The following is a 23,819-nucleotide window of genomic DNA, read 5'->3' as shown; positions in this document are numbered from 1 at the left end:
ATAACTCAAAAACGGAATGTCGTATGATCTTCATATTGCACACGATTTGGGATAGATAATATTCTTTTGAATCATAATAAAATTGTTGACAAAGTACTTGGTTTCTTTAGTTTATTTAGGGAGTGGTCCCTCAAATCACCATTTATGCTAAATTACACACATTTCGTAATTAGGGCTCTAAACTGCATGATTTTCTGTTAAATATCAGTAACGGAAAATCGTATCAAGTTGCTGCTACACACAGGTTTTAGTGGATAATGTCCGTTTTATCCATGTTAAAATTAAGCGTAAATAACTATTTTCATATCATTTTCACGCGGACCGGCCTATGTATATTATTAATTATTAAGATGCCAAAATAATGCAAAATGTGTCAAAAAACCTTCTCATTTGCCATTACATGCTGTCTACTGAATATAGTACACCGAAAATTTCATCATTTTTGAATGATGATGAAATAGCGCGAGGTTTAACTATTAGGCCAACAATAATAAGAAGGATTAAGAGAGGAAAAATATTAATTTTAACAAAACTAACAGCGGGGTTCGAACCCGTGGCCTGTAGTTTAGAAGTCGGCGCCTTTAACGCCAAGCCACGGAGATGTGAATGAATTCCAAGCCATATCTAATATATTAATGTTAGTTTAAAATTATGCAATGCATATGGTATCAAATTGACCTGAAACGGACCCAAGCGCGATATTGGTCATTTAGCGCGTTAGCGCGCGTTAGCGCGCCAAGATGCTAACAATGCTAATTAGCGCTGAAAGAATGAAAACCGTGCTATTACCGCTATTTAGCGTCATAGCGCGCAATTATCAGATGAACGCTAACAGGTGCTAATATTCAAATAACGCTTGCGTGCTATTTGAAATTTGCTAATTTATTTGCTAATTGAAAAGCGTTAATAACGCTAATAACGTGTATTAGCACACAATGTGCTATTAGCGCTAATGGCAAGTACTAGCGCAAGTAATGCTAATGGCGTTATTAGCACCGAATAGCGTGTCATTTGTAATTGTGCTATAGCAACAAAATGTTAAAAGTCATAGTAAATGGCGCTACCAGCGCTAATAGCGCTATTATCGTGTATTAGCACACAATATGCTATTAGAGCTAATAGCAAGTACTAGCGCAAGTAATGATAATGGCGTTATTAACACCAATTAGCGTGTCATTTGCAATTGTGCTATAGTAAGAAAATATCAAAAGTCATAGTAAATGGCGCTACCAGCGCTTATAACGCTATTAGCGTGTATTAACACACAATATGCTATTAGCGCTAATAGCCAATACTAGCGCAAGTAATGCTAATGGCGTTATTAACACCGAATATCGTGTCATTTGCAATTGTGCTATAGTAACAAAATATTAAAAGTTATAGTAAATGGCCCTACCAGCGCTAATAGCGCTATTATCGTGTATTAGCACACAATATGCTATTAGCGCTAATAGCAAGTACTCGCGCAGGTAATGTTAATGGCGTTATTAACACCTATTAGCGTGTCATTTGCAATTGTGCTATAGTAACACAATATTAAAAGAGCCAAAGTAAATGGCGCTACCAGCGCTAATAGCGCTATTAGCGTGTATTAGCACACAATATGCTATTAGCGCTAATAGCAAGTACTAGCGCAAGTAATGCCAATGGCGTTTTTAACACCGAATAGCGCGTTATTTGCAATTGTGCTATAGTAACAAAATATTAAAAGTACGCTATCAGCGTTAATAGCGCTAATAACGTGTATTAACACACAATGTGCTATTAGCGCTAATGGCAATACTAGCGCAAGTAATGCTAATAGCGTTATTAGCACCGAATAGCGTGTCATTTGCAATTGTGCTATAGTAACAAAATATTAAAAGTCATAGTAAATGGCGCTACCAGCGCTAATAGCACTATTAGCGTGAATTAGCACACAATATGCTATTAGCGCTAATAGCAAGTAGTAGCGCAAGTAATCAAAATTGTTAAAAATTAACACTTTCTCTACATAAGGGCGCTATTAGCGCTATTAGCGCTAATAGTGCTAATAGCGATCATTAGCGTGATGTGCGCTATTAGCGCTAATATCAAGTACTAGTGCAAGTAATGCCAATGGCGTTTTTAACACCGAATAGCGTGTTATTTGCAATTGTGCTATAGTAACAAAATATTAAAAGTACGCTATCAGCGTTAATAGCGCTAATAACGTGTATTAACACACATTGTGCTATTAGCGCTAATGGTAAGTACTAGCGCAAGTAATGCTAATAGCGTTATTAGCACCGAATAGCGTGTCATTTGCAATTGTGCTATAGTAACAAAATATTAAAAGTCATAGTAAATGGCGCTACCAGCGCTAATAGCACTGTTAGCGTGAATTAGCACACAATATGCTATTAGCGCTAATAGCAAGTAGTAGCGCAAGTAATTAAAATTGTTAAAATTAACACTTTCTCTACATAGGGGCGCTATTAGCGCTATTAGCGCTAATAGCGCTAATAGCGCACATTAGCGTGATGTGCGCTATTAGCGCTAATATCAAGTACTAGTGCAAGTAATGCCAATGGCGTTTTTAACACCGAATAGCGTGTTATTTGCAATTGTGCTATAGTAACAAAATATTAAAAGTACGCTATCAGCGTTAATAGCGCTAATAACGTGTATTAACATATTGTGTGCTATTAGCGCTAATGTCAAGTACTAGCGCAAGTAATGCTAATAGCGTTATTAGCACCGAATAGCGTGTCATTTGCAATTGTGCTATAGTAACAAAATATTAAAAGTCATAGTAAATGGCGCTACCAGCGCTAATAGCACTGTTAGCGTGAATTAGCACACAATATGCTATTAGCGCTAATAGCAAGTAGTAAGCGCAAGTAATTAAAATTGTTAAAATTAACACTTTCTCTACATAGGGGCGCTATTAGCGCTATTAGCGCTAATAGCGCTAATAGTGCACATTAGCGTGATGTGCGCTATTAGCGCTAATAGCGTGTAGTGTACCAATAATGTCATCCAGTAGAGACAGCCCGTCACCATTAAGGTTAAAGGCCTCTCCTGAGTTCCAGTATCAACAAAAAACATCAAGGCGTAGAGCTGGCAGGCCGAGGCGGAGACTCCCATCTGACGACTAACTCTCCAAGTGGGTCCCCAATATAATGGCCCCGCAGGGCATGAAAGCAATGAGTAACCTTGAGGTTGACATGCTGTCTATACTGGATGACGGGCTGTCGATAATGATATGCCATTTTGTTATCAACATCCCATCACCCACTAGAGACAGCCCGTCGCCATGTAGGTGTCACCTTGACTCCATTATCAGCAAAAACATTAAGACCGCAGGGCGGCAGGCCGAGGCCGGAGACTCCCATACGACGACTAAACACTCCAAGTGGGACCCCAATCTAATGGCCCCGCAGGGCATGAAAGCAATGAGTAACCTTGAGGTTGACGTGCTGTCTCTACTGGATGACGGGCTGTCGAGGCCGGAGACTTCCATACAACGACTAAACACTCCAAGTTGGACCCCAATATACGACAACTAAACACTCCAAGTGAGTTCCAATATAAAAGGGCCCCAGAAAATACATTTTGTGTGACCGCTGTCCCCACCATCAGCAAAAACATCAAGGCCGCAGGGCCGGCAGGCCTGAGGCCGGTGACTCCCCATCGACAACTAAACACTCCAAGTGAGTTCCAAAATAAATGGGCCCTGCAGGGCAAGAAACTTAGTGTGACCCCTGTCCCCAACATCAACAAAAAACATCAAGGCCGCAGGGGCGGCAGGCCGAGGCCGGTGACTCCATCACGACAACTAAACACTCCAAGTGAGTTCCAATATAAAAGGGCCCCGCAGGGTAAGAAATTTTGTGTGACCGCTGTCCCCACCATCAGCAAAAAACATCAAGGCCGCAGGGCCGGCAGGTCGAGGCGGTGACTCCATACGACAACTAAACACTCCAAGTGAGTTCCAATATAAAATGGCCCCGCAGGGCAAGAAACTTAACCCCTGTCCCCAACATCAACAAAAAACATCAAGGCCGCAGGGGCCGGCAGGCCGAGGCCGGTGACTCCATCGACAACTAAACACTCCAAGTGAGTTCCAATATAAACGGGCGCCGCATGGCCCGACAGCTCGGAAGAGCGCCGTGCAGACAAAGAGCAAAAACATCAAGGCCGCCAGAGCCGGCAGGCCGAGGCCGGTGACTCCCATACGACAACTAAACACTCCAAGTGAGTTCCAATATATAAGGGCCCCGCAGGGCAATACATTTTGTGTGACCGCTGTCCCCACCATCAGCAAAAAACATCAAGGCGCAGGGCGGCAGGCCGAGGCCGGTGACTCCCATCGACAACTAAACACTCCAAGTGAGTTCCAAAATAAATGGGCCCAAGAGGGCAAGAAACTTAGTGTGACCCTGTCCCCAACATCAACAAAAACATCAAGGCCGCAGGGCCGGCAGGCCGAGGCCGGTGACTCCATACGACAACTAAACACTCCAAGTGAGTTCCAATATAAAAGGGCCCCAGAGGGCAAGAAATTTTGTGTGACCGCTGTCCCCACCATCAGCAAAAAACATCAAGGCCGCAGGGCCGGCAGGTCCGAGGCCGGTGACTCCCATACGACAACTAAACACTCCAAGTGAGTTCCAATATAAAATGGCCCCGCAGGGCAAGAAACTTAACCCCTGTCCCCAACATCAACAAAAACATCAAGGCCGGCAGGCCCGAGGCCGGTGACTCCATACGACAACTAAACACTCCAAGTGAGTTCCAATATAAAAGGGCCCGCAAAGGCAAGAAATTTTGTGTGACCGCTGTCCCCACCATCAGCAAAAAACATCAAGGCCGCCAGAGAGCGGCAGGCCGAGGCCGGTGACTCTATCACGACAACTAAACACTCCAAGTGAGTTCCAATATAAAAGGGCCCCTTGCAGGGCAATACATTTTGTGTGACCGCTGTCCCCACCATCAGCAAAAAACATCAAGGCCGCAGGGCGGCAGGCCGAGGCCGGTGACTCCATACGACAACTAAACACTCCAAGTGAGTTCCAAAATAAATGGGCCCGCAAAGGCAAGAAACTTAGTGTGACCCCTGTCCCCAACATCAACAAAAACATCAAGGCGCAGGGCCGGCAGGCCGAGGCCGGTGACTCCATACGACAACTAAACACTCCAAGTGAGTTCCAATAAAAAGGGGCCCCGCAGGGCAAGAAAGCTAGTGTGACCGCTGTCCCCACCATCAACAAAAATATTAAGGCCGCAGGGCCGGCAGGCCTGATGCCGGAGACTCCCATACGACAACTAAACACTCCAAGTGAGTTCCAATATAAAGGGGCCCGCAGGGCAACAAAGCCAGTGTGACCACTGTCCCCACCATCAACGAAAAACATCAAGGCCGCGGGACCGGCAGGCCCGAGGCCGGAGACTCCCATACGACAAGTAATCACACCAAGTGAGTTCCAATATAAAAGGGAACCGCAGGGCAAGAAAGTTATGGTGACCGCTGTCCGCACCACCAACAAAAAACACCAAGGCCGCAGGGCCGACAGGCCTGAGGCCGGAGACTCCCATACGACAACCAAACACTCCAAGTGAGTTCCAATATAAATTTAAATACAATTGCATATGACGTGCTATTACTGGCTATTAGCGCTAATAGCGCTATTAGCGCTAATAGCGCGTTTTCCTAAATTAAATTTAGCACAATTACATATGACGTGCTATTACTCGCTATTATAGCGCTTTCCGTGAGACTTAGAATCTTTTTAAATTTAGCATAATTGTATATGACGTGCTATTACTCGCTAATAGCGCGCTTTCTCAAAAGTTAGAATATTTTCAAATTTAGCACAATTGCATATGACGTGTTATTAATCGCTATTAGCGCTAATAGCGTCTCCTTAGTATTTTCTTATTAGCATAACTAGCAAAAACACTGCTAACTATTCGTTATTCGCGCTATTAGCGCTATTAGCGCGTCACCTTAGTATTTTATTATTAGCATAACTAGCAAAACACTGCTAACTATTCGTTATTAGCGCTATTAGCGCTATTAGCGCTAATAGCGCGTCCCCTTAGTATTTCCTTATTAGCATAACTAGCAAAAACACTGCTAACTATTCGTTATTAGCGCTATTAGCGCTAATAGCGCTAATAGCGCGTCCCCTTAGTATTTTATTATTAGCATAACTAGCAAAACACTGCTAACTATTCGTTATTAGCGCTATTAGCGCTATTAGCGCTAATAGCACGTCCCCTTAGTATTTTCTTATTAGCATAACTAGCAAAACACTGCTAACTATTCGTTATTAGCGCTATTAGAGCTAATAGCGCGTCCCCTTAGTATTTTCTTATTAGCATAACTAGCAAAACACTGCTAACTATTCGTTATTAGCGCTATTAGCGCTATTAGCGCTAATAGCACGTCCCCTTAGTATTTTCTTATTAGCATAACTAGCAAAACACTGCTAACTATTCGTTATTAGCGCTATTAGCGCTATTAGCGCTAATAGCACGTCCCCTTAGTATTTTCTTATTAGCATAACTAGCAAAACACTGCTAACTATTCGTTATTAGCGCTATTAGCGCTAATAGCGCGTCTCCTTAATATTTTCTTATTAGCATAACTAGCAAAACACTGCTAACTATTAGTTATTAGCGCTATTAGCGCTATTAGCGCTAATAGCGCGTCCCCTTAGTATTTTCTTATTAGCATAACTAGCAAAACACTGCTAACTATTCGTTATTAGCGCTATTAGCGCTAATAGCACGTCCCCTTAGTATTTTATTATTAGCATAACTAGCAAAACACTGCTAACTATTCGTTATTAGCGCTATTAGCGCTATTAGCGCTAATAGCACGTCCCCTTAGTATTTTCTTATTAGCATAACTAGCAAAACACTGCTAACTATTCGTTATTAGCGCTATTAGAGCTAATAGCGCGTCCCCTTAGTATTTTCTTATTAGCATAACTAGCAAAACACTGCTAACTATTCGTTATTAGCGCTATTAGCGCTATTAGCGCTAATAGCACGTCCCCTTAGTATTTTCTTATTAGCATAACTAGCAAAACACTGCTAACTATTCGTTATTAGCGCTATTAGCGCTATTAGCGCTAATAGCACGTCCCCTTAGTATTTTCTTATTAGCATAACTAGCAAAACACTGCTAACTATTCGTTATTAGCGCTATTAGCGCTAATAGCGCGTCTCCTTAATATTTTCTTATTAGCATAACTAGCAAAACACTGCTAACTATTAGTTATTAGCGCTATTAGCGCGCGTATTCTTAGTGTTTGCTTATTAGCATAACTAGCAAAACACTGCTAACTATTCGTTATTAGCGCTATTAGCGCTATTAGCGCTAATAGCACGTCCCTTAGTATTTTCTTATTAGCATAACTAGCAAAACACTGCTAACTATTCGTTATTAGCGCTATAAGCGCTAATAGCGCGTCTCCTTAATATTTTCTTATTAGCATAACTAGCAAAACACTGCTAACTATTAGTTATTAGCGCTATTAGCGCTATTAGCGCTAATAGCGCGTCCCCTTAGTATTTTCTTATTAGCATAACTAGCAAAACACTGCTAACTATTCGTTATTAGCGCTATTAGCGCTATTAGCGCTAATAGCACGTCTCCTTAGTATTTTCTTATTAGCATAACTAGCACAATACTGCTAACTATTCGTTATTAGCGCTATTAGCGCTATTAGCGCTAATAGCGCGTCTTCTTGGTATTTTCTTATTAGCATAACTAGCAAAACAATGCTAACTATTCGTTATTAGTGCTATTAGCGCTATTAGCGCTAATAGCGCGTCCCCTTAGTATTTTCTTATTAGCATAACTAGCAAAATACTGCTAACTATTCGTTATTAGCGATAGTAGCGCTAATAGCATGATTTGCTAATGCTTTGCTACTGATAAAAAATGTTCTGGCTATTATCGCAATTAACGCATTTTCCTATTATCACTGCAATTAGCGCTAATTCCCATAGCCTTATACACTAACATAACGCTAATAACAGTAATAGCAAAATTGCGCTAATTGCGATAATAACCAATACCGCGCCTTGCTCCTGAAACGTCTCCAATACACATAATTTCATCGATTTACAACGATTATATATGTTGGCAATGTATTTATGGTTATAAAAATAAAATTGGAATTTTGATTCACCACCTTTCCCCACGTTGGACAAATCTTAAATAAAGAACATAATCTAAATTTCTTTTAATTTGTTTGTGTCGACCGTCCACCGTTAAATCATCAACCTCATCTCCATATGTGCAATGGGTTACTAATCTTAAATGCATTTGTATGACATGTTAATTCTACCATGAGGTTATAACATCTCTGTATTAGGTTAAACCAACCAGAACGGCATAACAATTGAAATTGTAGGTGAATGAGAATTAAATCACCTGTTTTAGTGTACATATACGTATTGCATAATTTTAAATTAACATTAATACATTAGAAATGCTCACGAATTCAACGGCGTCTTCTTGGCTCAGCGGTTAAGTCGCCGCCTTGAAATCTATAGATCAGCGAGATCAGGGGTTCGAATCCGTCTGATGACTTTTTCTCGATTATAATTTTCCTCTTCTGGTCCTTGCTATTATTATTATTAGGTCTAATACTTAAACTTTACGCTATTTCGTCATCATTAAAATAGTTTTAAAATTTTGCGTGTACTATCATCAGTAGACAGCATGTAATGGTGATTGATATTTTTCACATATTTTGCATTATTTTGGCATCTTTATAAATAATAGGACACATAGACCAAGCCATGTATAAATTACATGAAAATAATTATATTTATTACAGAGTACATAAACATGCTAAGACTCTGTGAAAATTGCACGTGAATCCGGCATTCCGTTCTAAAGATATGAACGAAAACGTAATTTCAGATGATTTTTTTATATGTTATTAGAGACAACTGGCGACTGGCGGAAATTCGTTGCCACACCAGCACGTTCTGGTGTTAAAAGCACGCAATCAAAGCTAAATATGTGATAGTTCCGTATTATTTTGTATAATAGTTGCAAATGCACATTCAGATTACACTTGCCCCTTCCCCACCCCCCATTTTCCAATGTTGGGAGACTGTAATGTAGAAATGATGACGATTTTGTCCAAATCAACATTGCAATAGGGGAGCGGGGAAGGATGTTGGCCAATTAACGCTCAGGTGTGGCAACATTTTTCGCCAAGGTTGTCTCTGCCGAATGCAAAATATTTCATCTAAATTTCGTTTTTGTCTCATAACTCAAAAACGGAATGTCGTATGATCTTCATATTGCACACGATTTGGGATAGATAATATTCTTTTGAATCATAATAAAATTGTTGACAAAGTACTTGGTTTCTTTAGTTTATTTAGGGAGTGGTCCCTCAAATCACCATTTATGCTAAATTACACACATTTCGTAATTAGGGCTCTAAACTGCATGATTTTCTGTTAAATATCAGTAACGGAAAATCGTATCAAGTTGCTGCTACACACAGGTATTTAGTGGATAATGTCCGTTTTATCCATGTTAAAATTAAGCGTAAATAACTTTTTTCATATCATTTTCACGCGGACCGGCCTATGTATATTATTAATTATTAAGATGCCAAAATAATGCAAAATGTGTCAAAAACCTTCTCATTTGCCATTACATGCTGTCTACTGAATATAGTACACGAAAATTTCATCATTTTGAATGATGATGAAATATATGAGGTTTAACTATTAGGCCAACAATAATAAGAAGGATTAAGAGAGGAAAAATATTAATTTTAACAAAACTAACAGCGGGGTTCGAACCCGTGGCCTGTAGTTTAGAAGTCGGCGCCTTTAACGCCAAGCCACGGAGATGTGAATGAATTCCAAGCCATATCTAATATATTAATGTTAGTTTAAAATTATGCAATGCATATGGTATCAAATTGACCTGAAACGTCTCCAATACACATAATTTCATCGATTTACAACGATTATATATGTTGGCAATGTATTTATGGTTATAAAAATAAAATTGGAATTTTGATTCACCACCTTTCCCCACGTTGGACAAATCTTAAATAAAGAACATAATCTAAATTTCTTTTAATTTGTTTGTGTCGACCGTCACCGTTAAATCATCAACCTCATCTCCATATGTGCAATGGGTTACTAATCTTAAATGCATTTGTATGACATGTTAATTCTACCATGAGGTTATAACATCTCTGTATTAGGTTAAACCAACCAGAACGGCATAACAATTGAAATTGTAGGTGAATGAGAATTAAATCACCTGTTTTAGTGTACATATACGTATTGCATAATTTTAAATTAACATTAATACATTAGAAATGCTCACGAATTCAACGACGTCTTCTTGGCTCAGCGGTTAAGTCGCCGCCTTGAAATCTATAGATCAGCGAGATCAGGGGTTCGAATCCGTCTGATGACTTTTCTACGATTATAATTTTCCTCTTCTGGTCCTTGCTATTATTATTATTAGGTCTAATACTTAAACTTTACGCTATTTCGTCATCATTAAAATAGTTTTAAAATTTTGCGTGTACTATCATCAGTAGACAGCATGTAATGGTGATTGATATTTTTCACATATTTTGCATTATTTTGGCATCTTTATAAATAATAGGACACATAGACCAAGCCATGTATAAATTACATGAAAATAATTATATTTATTACAGAGTACATAAACATGCTAAGACTCTGTGAAAATTGCACGTGAATCCGGCATTCCGTTCTAAAGATATGAGCGAAAAACGTAATTTCAGATGATTTTTTTATATGTTATTAGAGACAACTGGCGACTGGCGGAAATTCGTTGCCACACCAGCACGTTCTGGTGTTAAAAGCACGCAATCAAAGCTAAATATGTGATAGTTCCGTATTATTTTGTATAATAGTTGCAAATGCACATTCAGATTACACTTGCCTCTTCCCCTCCCCCCATTTTCCAATGTTGGGAGACTGTAATGTAGAAATGATGACGATTTTGTCCAAATCAACATTGCAATAGGGGAGCGGGGAAGGATGTTGGCCAATTAACGCTCAGGTGTGGCAACATTTTTCGCCAAGGTTGTCTCTGCGAATGCAAAATATTTCATCTAAATTTCGTTTTTGTCTCATAACTCAAAAAGCGGAATGTCGTATGATCTTCATATTGCACACGATTTGGGATAGATAATATTCTTTGAATCATAATAAAATTGTTGACTAAGTACTTGGTTTCTTTAGTTTATTTAGGAGTGGTCCCTCAAATCACCATTTATGCTAAATTACACACATTTCGTAATTAGGGCTCTAAACTGCATGATTTTCTGTTAAATATCAGTAACGGAAAATCGTATCAAGTTGCTGCTACACACAGGTTTTTAGTGGATAATGTCCGTTTTATCCATGTTAAAATTAAGCGTAAATAACTTTTTTCATATCATTTTCACGCGGACCGGCCTATGTATATTATTAATTATTAAGATGCCAAAATAATGCAAAATGAAAAAAAAAACCTTCTCATTTGCCATTACATGCTGTCTACTGAATATAGAACACCGAAAATTTCATCATTTTTGAATGATGATGAAATAGCGAGGTTTAACTATTAGGCCAACAATAATAAGAAGGATTAAGAGAGGAAAAATATTAATTTTAACAAAACTAACAGCGGGGTTCGAACCCGTGGCCTGTAGTTTAGAAGTCGGCGCCTTTAACACGCCAAGCCACGGAGATGTGAATGAATTCCAAGCCATATCTAATATATTAATGTTAGTTTAAAATTATGCAATGCATATGGTATCAAATTGACCTGAAACGTCTCAATACACATAATTTCATCGATTTACAGCGATTATATATGTTGGCAATGTATTTATGGTTATAAAAATAAAATTGGAATTTTGATTCACCACCTTTCCCCACGTTGGACAAATCTTTAATAAAGAACATAATCTAAATTTCTTTTTGTTTGTTTGTGTCGACCGTCCACCGTTAAATCATCAACCTCATCTCCATATGTGCAATGGGTTACTAATCTTAAATGCATTTGTATGACATGTTAATTCTACCATGAGGTTATAACATCTCTGTATTAGGTTAAACCAACCAGAGCGGCATAACAATTGAAATTGTAGGTGAATGAGAATTAAATCACCTGTTTTAGTGTACATATACGTATTGCATAATTTTAAATTAACATTAATACATTAGAAATGCTCACGAATTCAACGACGTCTTCTTGGCTCAGCGGTTAAGTCGCCGCCTTGAAATCTATAGATCAGCGAGATCAGGGGTTCGAATCCGTCTGATGACTTTTCTACGATTATAATTTTCCTCTTCTGGTCCTTGCTATTATTATTATTAGGTCTAATACTTAAACTTTACGCTATTTCGTCATCATTAAAATAGTTTTAAAATTTTGCGTGTACTATCATCAGTAGACAGCATGTAATGGTGATTGATATTTTTCACATATTTTGCATTATTTTGGCATCTTTATAAATAATAGGACACATAGACCAAGCCATGTATAAATTACATGAAAATAATTATATTTATTACAGAGTACATAAACATGCTAAGACTCTGTGAAAATTGCACGTGAATCCGGCATTCCGTTCTAAAGATATGAGCGAAAACGTAATTTCAGATGATTTTTTATATGTTATTAGAGACAACTGGCGACTGGCGGAATTCGTTGCCACACCAGCACGTTCTGGTGTTAAAAGCACATAATCAAAGCTAAATATGTGATAGTTCCGTATTATTTTGTATAATAGTTGCAAATGCACATTCAGATTACACTTGCCCTTCCCCACCCCCATTTTCCAATGTTGGGAGACTGTAATGTAGAAATGATGACGATTTTGTCCAAATCAACATTGCAATAGGGGAGCGGGGAAGGATGTTGGCCAATTAACGCTCAGGTGTGGCAACATTTTTCGCCAAGGTTGTCTCTGCCGAATGCAAAATATTTCATCTAAATTTCGTTTTTGTCTCATAACTCAAAAAGCGGAATGTCGTATGATCTTCATATTGCACACGATTTGGGATAGATAATATGCTTTGGAATCATAATAAAATTGTTGACAAAGTACTTGGTTTCTTTAGTTTATTTAGGGAGTGGTCCTCAAATCACCATTTATGCTAAATTACACACATTTAAGTAATTAGGGCTCTAAACTGCATGATTTTCTGTTAAATATCAGTAACGGAAAATCGTATCAAGTTGCTGCTACACACAGGTTTTTAGTGGATAATGTCCGTTTTATCCATGTTAAAATTAAGCGTAAATAACTTTTTTCATATCATTTTCACGCGGACCGGCCTATGTATATTATTAATTATTAAGATGCCAAAATAATGCAAAATGTGTCAAAAACCTTCTCATTTGCCATTACATGCTGTCTACTGAATATAGTACACGAAAATTTCATCATTTTTGAATGATGATGAAATAGCGAGGTTTAACTATTAGGCCAACAATAATAAGAAGGATTAAGAGAGGAAAAATATTAATTTTAACAAAACTAACAGCGGGGTTCGAACCCGTGGCCTGTAGTTTAGAAGTCGGCGCCTTTAACGCCAAGCCACGGAGATGTGAATGAATTCCAAGCCATATCTAATATATTAATGTTAGTTTAAAATTATGCAATGCATATGGTATCAAATTGACCTGAAACGTCTCCAATACACATAATTTCATCGATTTACAGCGATTATATATGTTGGCAATGTATTTATGGTTATAAAAATAAAATTGGAATTTTGATTCACCACCTTTCCCCACGTTGGACAAATCTTAAATAAAGAACATAATCTAAATTTCTTTTAATTTGTTTGTGTCGACCATCCACCGTTAAATCATCAACCTCATCTCCATATGTGCAATGGGTTACTAATCTTAAATGCATTTGTATGACATGTTAATTCTACCATGAGGTTATAACATCTCTGTATTAGGTTAAACCAACCAGAACGGCATAACAATTGAAATTGTAGGTGAATGAGAATTAAATCACCTGTTTTAGTGTACATATCGTATTGCATAATTTTAAATTAACATTAATACATTAGAAATGCTCACGAATTCAACGACGTCTTCTTGGCTCAGCGGTTAAGTCGCCGCCTTGAAATCTATAGATCAGCGAGATCAGGGGTTGAATCCGTCTGATGACTTTTCTACGATTATAATTTTCCTCTTCTGGTCCTTTGCTATTATTATTATTAGGTCTAATACTTAAACTTTACGCTATTTCGTCATCATTAAAATAGTTTTAAAATTTTGCGTGTACTATCATCAGTAGACAGCATGTAATGGTGATTGATATTTTTCACATATTTTGCATTATTTTGGCATCTTTATAAATAATAGGACACATAGACCAAGCCATGTATAAATTACATGAAAATAATTATATTTATTACAGAGTACATAAACATGCTAAGACTCTGTGAAAATTGCACGTGAATCCGGCATTCCGTTCTAAAGATATGAGCGAAAACGTAATTTCAGATGATTTTTTTATATGTTATTAGAGACAACTGGCGACTGGCGGAAATTCGTTGCCACACCAGCACGTTCTGGTGTTAAAAGCACGCAATCAAAGCTAAATATGTGATAGTTCCGTATTATTTTGTATAATAGTTGCAAATGCACATTCAGATTACACTTGCCCTTCCCCACCCCCATTTTCCAATGTTGGGAGACTGTAATGTAGAAATGATGACGATTTTGTCCAAATCAACATTGCAATAGGGGAGCGGGGAAGGATGTTGGCCAATTAACGCTCAGGTGTGGCAACATTTTTCGCCAAGGTTGTAGTCTTAGTGGCTTTGCAGGCTCAACGCTTGACAACTGCTGCCCTTTCTACCAGCGACTTAATTGTATAGGCATTGTGGGTAGATGTACATAAGCTGTTGTCCTTCACGTCTTACTGTACTAACAAGGTTGCCGTCTCATTATCGCAATGTTACTAGCGCAAAGTCTAGCCCAGACCAGCGGTCTTGTGCTTTACCGTACACAACTTGATGCAAGACTTTTTTTTTCTTCTGTTTTTGTGTCTTTTATGTTATTTTATTTCCACTTGACTTTATTATGAGACCTGTTTGTATGAATGATATTTCTGTGCTTTATACTCATTATTTTTTCTTTACCCTCAGGTCAGAGGGGAGCATGACATAGCAGTGCTTGTATTTAAACACATTTGAGACAAATAAAGTTGACACACAAGAGTGTTAAAGGCCAAAATCACCCAGTTCTCGCACGAATGCATAACAATAACATACTGTTTGATTAAGTTAACAATATCTCAATCTTTGATGAAAAGTAAAATATGTTTGATAATGATTGTACACATGAACAATAAATGCACATATAATATAATCACACTAATAATTACTACTTAAACTGCAGTCTTAATTCTTCTTGTGGATTACAAAGTTCTGTTGCACTCAATGTTCTGGAGAACTGATGTATATCCTTATTCAAGTCACTTGTTCTGCGAAAATCACTGTTCAACAAAGTCCACTGTACACTTGGAAACTGCTAAGAGAAATTCCCCCTTCTTTCTTTGATACCAAAGTGATAAAACTGGAAATTCCTCCACTATAAATTTCAAGGATTCACAAATAAAATTGATTGAATTTGTTTTTCTGATCAAAACTTGTTTCCCCTAAAATTTCTTTACACACAAACTCTTCTTATTTTTACATCTTACCTACTTAAATTGATTTTGTCAAAATTATTTTCAATTTTTAGCTTCCTTTACCATATATTCTGACAAAAGAGTGGAAGCTTCTTTTTTTACATACAGTAAGTTCCTATCTAAACAACTTACCTTTCTTATTTCCCTGATTGCCAATGTGATACACAACTTTCTCAATGTTTGTTTCGATATTCTGTTCAATGTTTCTTTCAATGTTTCTTTCTACATGTTGGATGTATGTCTGGTCTCCAGTAACAACATTTTGAGTTTGTCCCAAGTTTACATTTTCTGCTTGAATAGATGCTGGCATGAGGGCTTGTTGTTGCTTGCTTCTTTCTACCACAGAACCTGTAATAAAGAAACATAACTGATTTATTTAATACAGGTGTGTATCAAGGGGGGTATAATACCAAAATAGTTTAAATTGAGATATTTTGAGAATAATTAGTGCCTAAATATTATGTTTCCTTTTAGCTGATAAAGTGCTGTTTCCCGTAACTCAATATTTTTAAGCTGGGACGAGAGCTTGCTGGTGCTTTTCTTTTTACCACATCACCTGTAATAAACAATCTTTTTTATACATGTACCGGTATTAAAATACCGGTACTAAAATACCGGTACATAACCTGTAATAAACAATCTTGTTTATACATGTTTCAGGTAACTCAATATTTTTCTCCCACTTTTGCACCTGTTGCTTGGCCTTTTGAGGATAACAAGTCACATGGTTCAGGAAAGTTAGTAATATAATAGGATAATACAAGTGCACAATGTGTGACTGCAAAATTTAACATTGACGCCTGTAATTTGGCGAAACCTGCACATGCGGGCCAGCATACAGGTGAATCGCATTTTCAATGCCATAAGGCAAACGTGATGTAAATAAAATAAAGACTGCCAGTGGAAACACCTTTTTTTAAAGTAATTTCTTTTGCATTTTAGTGCACTCATTAGTGTAAAAAGATGCTAATAAAGACCATGGTGTAATTTTGGTGCACGTTTTTGGACAACAATCAGGATTAAACAATTCAATTTATAAATATTAGTTTTTACAGAATAAAGTGGAATATTAAATATTTCAATATTTACCTTTATTCCACACTAAATTTTGCATAGATAATAATGTTTTACACTTTTCTTCATGGGGATGATAAAAAATGAGGTCCTTTCAGGCATGTTTCACAATTTACAAATTTCAGCATCCTTCTAGTTAAATCTAAAGGGAAAAGTTGATGTTTTTTTCATGTAAGGCATGTAGCAGAGTTAGACTAGGGTAAAGACTTAATTGAGTGATTACATGGAATGAAGCTTATAATCCCTAAATCAAGTTTCCTCACCAGACTAGTTTTGTTGATTTCTACATGAAGGAATAACTGAAAACTGGTAATGTGAATCTATACATCTCATTGGCTGTACATGGACACTCTGACATCCACGCTCCTTTTTTTCAAGTTGATATACCCATAGATGTTAAATAAACTGCTCAAATAAAGAAAGTCCGCAGTCATGTAACCCGTCCTACACCAAAATCTGATCGTGTTATGAACATTTAATTGATAAAGTCGTGTGCAGAATCTTGTTAGCTCCAACTTGATACCAAATTTGCCACCAAAAACTCTAAATTCAGAGAGATTGAGACCAGTATATGAAATTTGGTGCATTTCCAAAAGTTGCAAATTAAAAATGGACCACGCGGAGCTATAGAGGTGAATGGCACAGCGCGACCATTGATATAGCCTGAAACAACTGCTAGGTCATATCGATCGCATCGTGCCCTAGTATTCATCAGTGAAGCACTGTAGCAATCCATGCGTTTTTAAATTAACAATTGAATAAAGCGCGCACTTGGGATAGTCGACATGGGTTCATCGTGGGCAAGCAAGCTTGACCACATTGCCACGCTAAGCAATTTCGACCGCGTTATTGTTTTGATTTGCAACTTTTGAAAATGCACCAAATGCCATAAACTGGTATCAGTCTTTGTCACTTTTGAGTGTTTGGTATCAAATTTGGTATCAAATTAGAGCTAACAAGATTCTGCACACAACCGTATCAATCACATTTTCATAACAAGATCAGGTTTTGGTGTAGGACGGGTTACATGACTGCGGACTTTCTTTATTTGAGCAGTTTACTAAATCTATGATATACCGTAGTCTATTTGACTACCTTGAGGCAGTAACGTTAATGCGTGCTCCAGTGTGCACTGAGTATTAAATTGTGTGTGTTGACTAAAAAAAACTGGTGTGTTTCCACGCATGGTCAACAGCCATTCATCTGTACACACAGAGAGTTCTGCCTCGAGGAAGCCAAATGAATTATTACAGTGGTGACGTTGTCACAGGTTGAGGGACAATGCCAGGAATGATGGCTGCTTCAGTTCAAATAAAACCTAACATGCTCAAATTGAGGCTACTGTCCAGAAGTGGAAGTATTGATACTACAGTTTATCTACTAGTAGTATATTGTGTTGGTGAGCCTTACGCATTAACCATGCAAGGCAATTTATTCTGTCATTGCCCAAGTTCCAAACAATAACCTACTATTTTGCCCTAAATCTCCTACTATAATTTGTGAATAAGTACATCTCATTTATTGTACAAGCATATTTGAGCAAATGTGCATTCTGGTGTTGAGCTTCTTTTTGCAATGATAATGGGCAATGTTATCCCCATCACTGACGGACCTTTGCAAACTTGAGACTCATAATGACTGCTTTAGATAGATAGATAGATAGATTTTATTTGGCAATTCAAAAAACATTATACGATACATCAGAACATAATAAATGCATTCAAATACATCACACAACATATTTATAAAACAACATACAATGCCAAGGATAGCCCAAGAAAGCCCAAGAAAGCCCTAAAAAGGGCTTATTTCCATTGGGGTCCTTTATATAATAAAAACATTAAATACATAAAAAATGATTGCACATTTGGTGAAACAACTGCATATGACAAAATTGCATAATTATGATAAAACAGATTCAATTCAAGATAAAAAGTGGCTTTTAACTGCCTTTTTGAACTGTGAATGAGTTGTGGATTGTTTAACATCAGTTGGAAGCAAATTCCATTCCTGGACACCAGTAAAAAAGAAGGTATTACACTTCTGGCCCTTGGCTTTTGGTACCAAAAATTTGTTGCACTGCCCTGGTAAAGTAATTGTGAGTCTGAGAAAATTTCACAAAATGAGAATTTAGGTACTCTGGTGCAATATCATTGTAGATTTTAAAAACATGATTGAGTTTGAGTTGTTTAACTCTGTCTTCAACTTTCAACATATCCAACTTCTTAAATTGTTCAACACCAATATGGGACCTGGGCTCTAGCTTCAATATGAAGCGAATCAGTTTGTTTTGCATTACTTGCAGCTTCTTTTTTAGCTTTACAGAAAGTGAAGAAAACCATGAAGAGCAACAATAATCAAAATGACATTGTATAAGGGCAGTGCAAAGGGTCTTCCGGGTTTGTTCATTTAAAAAGTGACCTTGCCTATATAAGAAACTTAGTCTACTACATACTTTTTTGATTACTGACTTTGCAATACTTTCACCACTTAGATCTTCATCAAGAGTAATCCCAAGGTACTTGACAGAGTTGGTGGGATTAATAATTTTACCATCACAAGAAACTTCAAATTTGTCCACCCTGCTCAGTCTGATTTTGGAACCAAAAGAATAGATTCTGTTTTGCCAAGGTGTAGTGACAATTTGTTGTCAATCAGCCACTGTCTGCAAGACTCAAGTTCTCTACTTAAGGTATCGGAAATTACTTTAGGGTCTTTATGGGATGTGAATAGCGCACTGTCGTCAGCATATAACAAAAGATTACAGTTAACACTTGATGACATATCGTTAACATAACACAGGAAGAGCAGTGGGCCTAATATACTACCCTGAGGCACGCCACATGATATATTCATGGGTTTGGATTCAACTTGATTTACACTAACAATCTGTTGTCTATCAGATAAGTATGATTGGAACCATTTAACAGAGTCAATGTGAATACCCAAAGCCTGCAATTTGTTACAAAGTATATCATGGTCTACTGTATCGAATGCCTTTTGGAGGTCTAGCAGCACCATGCCCGTATATTTACCATCAGCCATCTGTGATCTAATAAAATCGGTGAGGTAAATAAGGCATGTATCAGTAGAATATGAGCCTCTGAAACCAGATTGCAGGTTATAAATCAAATTGTTATCAGACAAGTACATTTCAAGTTGGTTGTACACTGCTTTTTCAAGAATTTTTGAAACAATGGGTAATATGCTTACCGGTCTATAATTGCCTACATCAGATCTACTATTCTTCTTGAATAAAGGCCTTACTCTAGCAAATTTCATATCAGTTGGAACGGTGTTGCTGGAGATTGATAAATTGACAATGAAAGCAATTTGATCTTTAATTACTGCTGCACCATCTTTTAAGAATTTTGCTGGAATCATCTAAATCCTATTCAAACCTACCTCCCTGTCCATTACATGGTTGTAATTCTTGGGTCAGATTATCATCAGCTGCTCCACCTTCAGCCATGTTGAACTGATGTCTTCATCCACCATACACCTGTATTTCAATATAAAAGTGTACAAATATATTATGTGCATCAGTGGAAAGTCGCAATGTTATGGACCAATTTGCCGACTGATGTCAAAGACTTTCAATGTTAACAAAAAAGTAAAAAATATAGGTAAATTTAGGATTTGCTATATTTTTTTGCTTATTGTCGTGTGTTTTAAAGTTTATAAGCAATTTAGTCTCTAAACAACTTGATTGAATACATGTTATGAATATGGCAGATTTTCATGCTACATTTGACAGGAATTAACCATACATGACATACATATACCAAGTTTAGAATCCATATGTATGTATTTTTAGTGTATTTTGTTGTATTGATTTGTAAAGGGGATGGATGCATTATTTCTCAGGCTCTTGACATAGATGCATCATCTCCATCATGGTTTGTTTATTTGATATTCTTTGATGGAAATAAAGTTATCTTATCTTATGTGTCTTTTTAGACAATTTGTTATTTTGACAGCCTCAAATGAGAGTTTCTTTTCTATTTCAGTTAACTAAATTCATTGTAGACCTACTAATAATTTGCTCACCTTTCAACAGAACGTATAGTGGACAGAAGGGTTGAAACAAAAACTTTGCTTGATGAACTGATTTGATCTGAAAGATAAATCATACAAATAGAATACATTATAATAAAAAAATTCTTGCTATTATATTTTGACAACCACTGTTGGTTGCTTTGAATTCTCTTGTTGGCTCGTTATGCTCTCATGGATTCTTTTACTGAATTTCATTGAGCTACGTCTTTGCATGTTTATTCAGTATATCCTTGTCTTTTCTTCCCTTGCCTAGTCTCTTGTGTTAATTTATTAATTGATATCAAATACAGTTTCATTTCTTATAATTGATACATACATATCATTGTTTTGCTATTAAATTTTATTTCATCTAAAGAGTCTGCAGCTCATCTAGCTTTTTTCTGTAGCTGCTAGCATAACCTTTTGGTTTTTTACCTTCCTTTATTGTATTTTCCCTTTGCTGAAATCAAATCATATCATATCATATTGTAGGCCTAACATAATTTGCTCACCTTTCAACAGTTGGTAGGCCGGGGAGTTGAAGCATTGAATCAGAAACTTTGCTTGATATACCTTTTTGATCTGAAAGAAGAACCATACAAATAGCTTGCTTAAAAAGTGATTTTTCTGCTTAACCAGTGTGTGCTGCACTGGAGATATACCATACTCTGCAATACCTGTTGTCATTACCAATATGTTAATGGACATTATGGCAGTAATTGACCAGATATGCTCCATAAACACTCCACAACAACATCTTGGAGACTTGAAAACCAAAATATGGGTTGATACACTGGTAGCCGTAAAAATCTTTAAACATTTACATGGAAATTTGTGTGTATCCCTCCTACAAGATTAGCTTGATATGCAAGTGTTATGATTACGCTAACATGTTATAAAGGAAATAACATCAAAATATGTAACCAAAAATAAAGATTACCAGGAAAAAAAAAACCATTTTAACTTACAAAACTTGTACCAGCATCCTATTTTTACTGTAATGTCTGATGGCCTTTCAGAGTATTGGAATCTTCATGGGGATCATCTGTATGAATTGACTTTTAAGTTCTGCCTCAGAGCTGAAAGTTAAAAATAAAGGCACTTAAACACTTTGTTCCTTGCTATTTTCAAATTAGTTTCCCTGATATTCAAATACCAAGTGCCAATTACATACCAGGTTTAAAATGCTTCCATTTAGCCCTTTCCTCTAATGCAGGCAAATTCTGTATAAACATGTTTTGGGGAATTTTTTTTTAAAGAAGAACATTAAATTTGATTACAGTCCTTCTCTCCATGCAAAAGTTTGTTACAAGCTGGATAAGATCCAAGGATATGAAAGGGCTACTATTTGCATAAGCATGCAGGGTTACTTTTTAATGACCCTTATAGTATACTATTTGATTAATTTGTTTGAGATAATTATGTTGATGCAATTTGGAGAAGTCGTTATTTAAATGAAGAAATGTGATATTATGAAATTCACTCGCAGCACAGAATTACGGGTTTACTGCTTGCAAGATATTACATGAGTGCTTAGGAGAGCGAAATGATGAGCATATATTGTGTGCATTCCAACATCGGCCAGGGACAAGTTCTCTCTTAAACAGTTCATGATTTCTTCATAAAATGTCATGTTCCCAAAAACATTCTAAATTACTTAAACCTGACATTCTTGGTAACCTGAATATTAAACAAAATTACCAATACATTTCAGCCACATGATAAAAACAAAATAACCAAAATTGGAAATGGACACCTGGTAAGCTTACCAATCATTTTGACACAACCAGTAGTAGATCATAGGTTTGCCACTGGAGGTATTTCTTTTCATACGCTTTACACATTTAATATCTCTATTATATTACATTAAATCTTACCTTCTACTGGAAACTATTCATCAAGTAGACTTCAGCATGTAGTGGTGTTGTATCTTGTTTCCTGGTCAAAGATCTGATCAAAATGGCACCCAACGCAGTTTGTTCCTACAGTCGTATTATTATTTGCATATAAATAAAGGAAATATTTACAGCTATTGACATTGCAACTTGATCACAATTGAAATCATTCAACTGTCACACCATTTACCACATGACCTAACACATATACTGATACAATGCTGACTTTGTGGCATAATTCAAGTCATTATTAGACAAATATATGGGTCATTGAATTGTGCCCTCTGATCATGCTGATATGAGTATAAATCTGCAAACTATTTGTGAAAAGACATAAGGCCTTAAGGGCCTCAAAATGTGAAATTGAAAGGTAAAAAAAACCTGCTTGTCTTTCAAGTTTGTGAAAGCCAACCTACCGCGTAGCCCTACGCTGGGCCTTTTCTACTCCCATGTTTTTTAAGTTATAAAAAATAGCAGCCATGCAGCAAAAAACAAGAAAAAAGTTTGCTTGTTGATAAAGTTTGTTCGGCGTATAATTGGGGATATACAGTTAGCATTTGTGTATTCTAAGTGGACACCAGTTGTAAATACCAACATGACATATTTATATTTCACTAAACCCCTGATACTGACACCAATCTGCACTTAGCATGCCTTACAAGGGTGTATGTAGCATGGAGAAGGGGAAGTAACATTGTAAATACCAACTTAACATATTTCACTTAAACCCTGATACTGTCACCAACCTGTACTTGGCTTGTATTACAAGGGAAAGGGAAGTAACATTGCAAATACCATCTTTACACATTTCACTAAAACCCTGATACTGACACCAACCTGTACTTGGCTTGTATTACAAGGGCATAGCAGGGGGAAGGGGACGTAACATTGTAAATACCATCTTTACACATTTCACTAAAACCCTGATACTGACACCGACCTGTACTTGGCTTGTATTACAAGGGCATAGCAGGGGGAAGGGGACGTAACATTGTAAATACCAACTTAACATATTTCCCTAAAACCATGATATTGACACCAACCTGTACTTGGCTTGTATTACAAGGGCATAGCAGGGGAAGGGGACGTAACATTGGAAATACCA

At 37.1% G+C, this 23,819-nt stretch overlaps 1 protein-coding gene across 1 annotated transcript in view; it reads right to left on the bottom strand.

The window, feature by feature from the left end:
• LOC140153528 (uncharacterized) overlaps positions 1-22,803 on the bottom strand; it is a 34,663-nt gene extending 11,860 nt beyond the window's left edge. The window contains exons 1-6 of the mRNA XM_072176309.1: positions 22,697-22,803; positions 21,788-21,898; positions 21,332-21,401; positions 20,832-20,898; positions 20,187-20,283; positions 15,840-16,055 (exon numbers count right to left, since the gene is read on the bottom strand). Of these exons, the coding sequence (XP_072032410.1) occupies positions 15,840-16,055; positions 20,187-20,253 (283 nt within the window). The 5' untranslated portion in view covers positions 20,254-20,283; positions 20,832-20,898; positions 21,332-21,401; positions 21,788-21,898; positions 22,697-22,803. The remainder of the gene's footprint in view (positions 1-15,839; positions 16,056-20,186; positions 20,284-20,831; positions 20,899-21,331; positions 21,402-21,787; positions 21,899-22,696) is intronic.
• Positions 22,804-23,819: the final 1,016 nt, after the last annotated feature.

Source organism: Amphiura filiformis, chromosome 1 (genome assembly GCF_039555335.1).
Source record: "Amphiura filiformis chromosome 1, Afil_fr2py, whole genome shotgun sequence".
Taxonomy (NCBI): domain Eukaryota; kingdom Metazoa; phylum Echinodermata; class Ophiuroidea; order Amphilepidida; family Amphiuridae; genus Amphiura; species Amphiura filiformis.
Note: the sequence above shows the minus strand (reverse complement) of the source record. Positions and strands in the feature narration are given on the sequence as shown.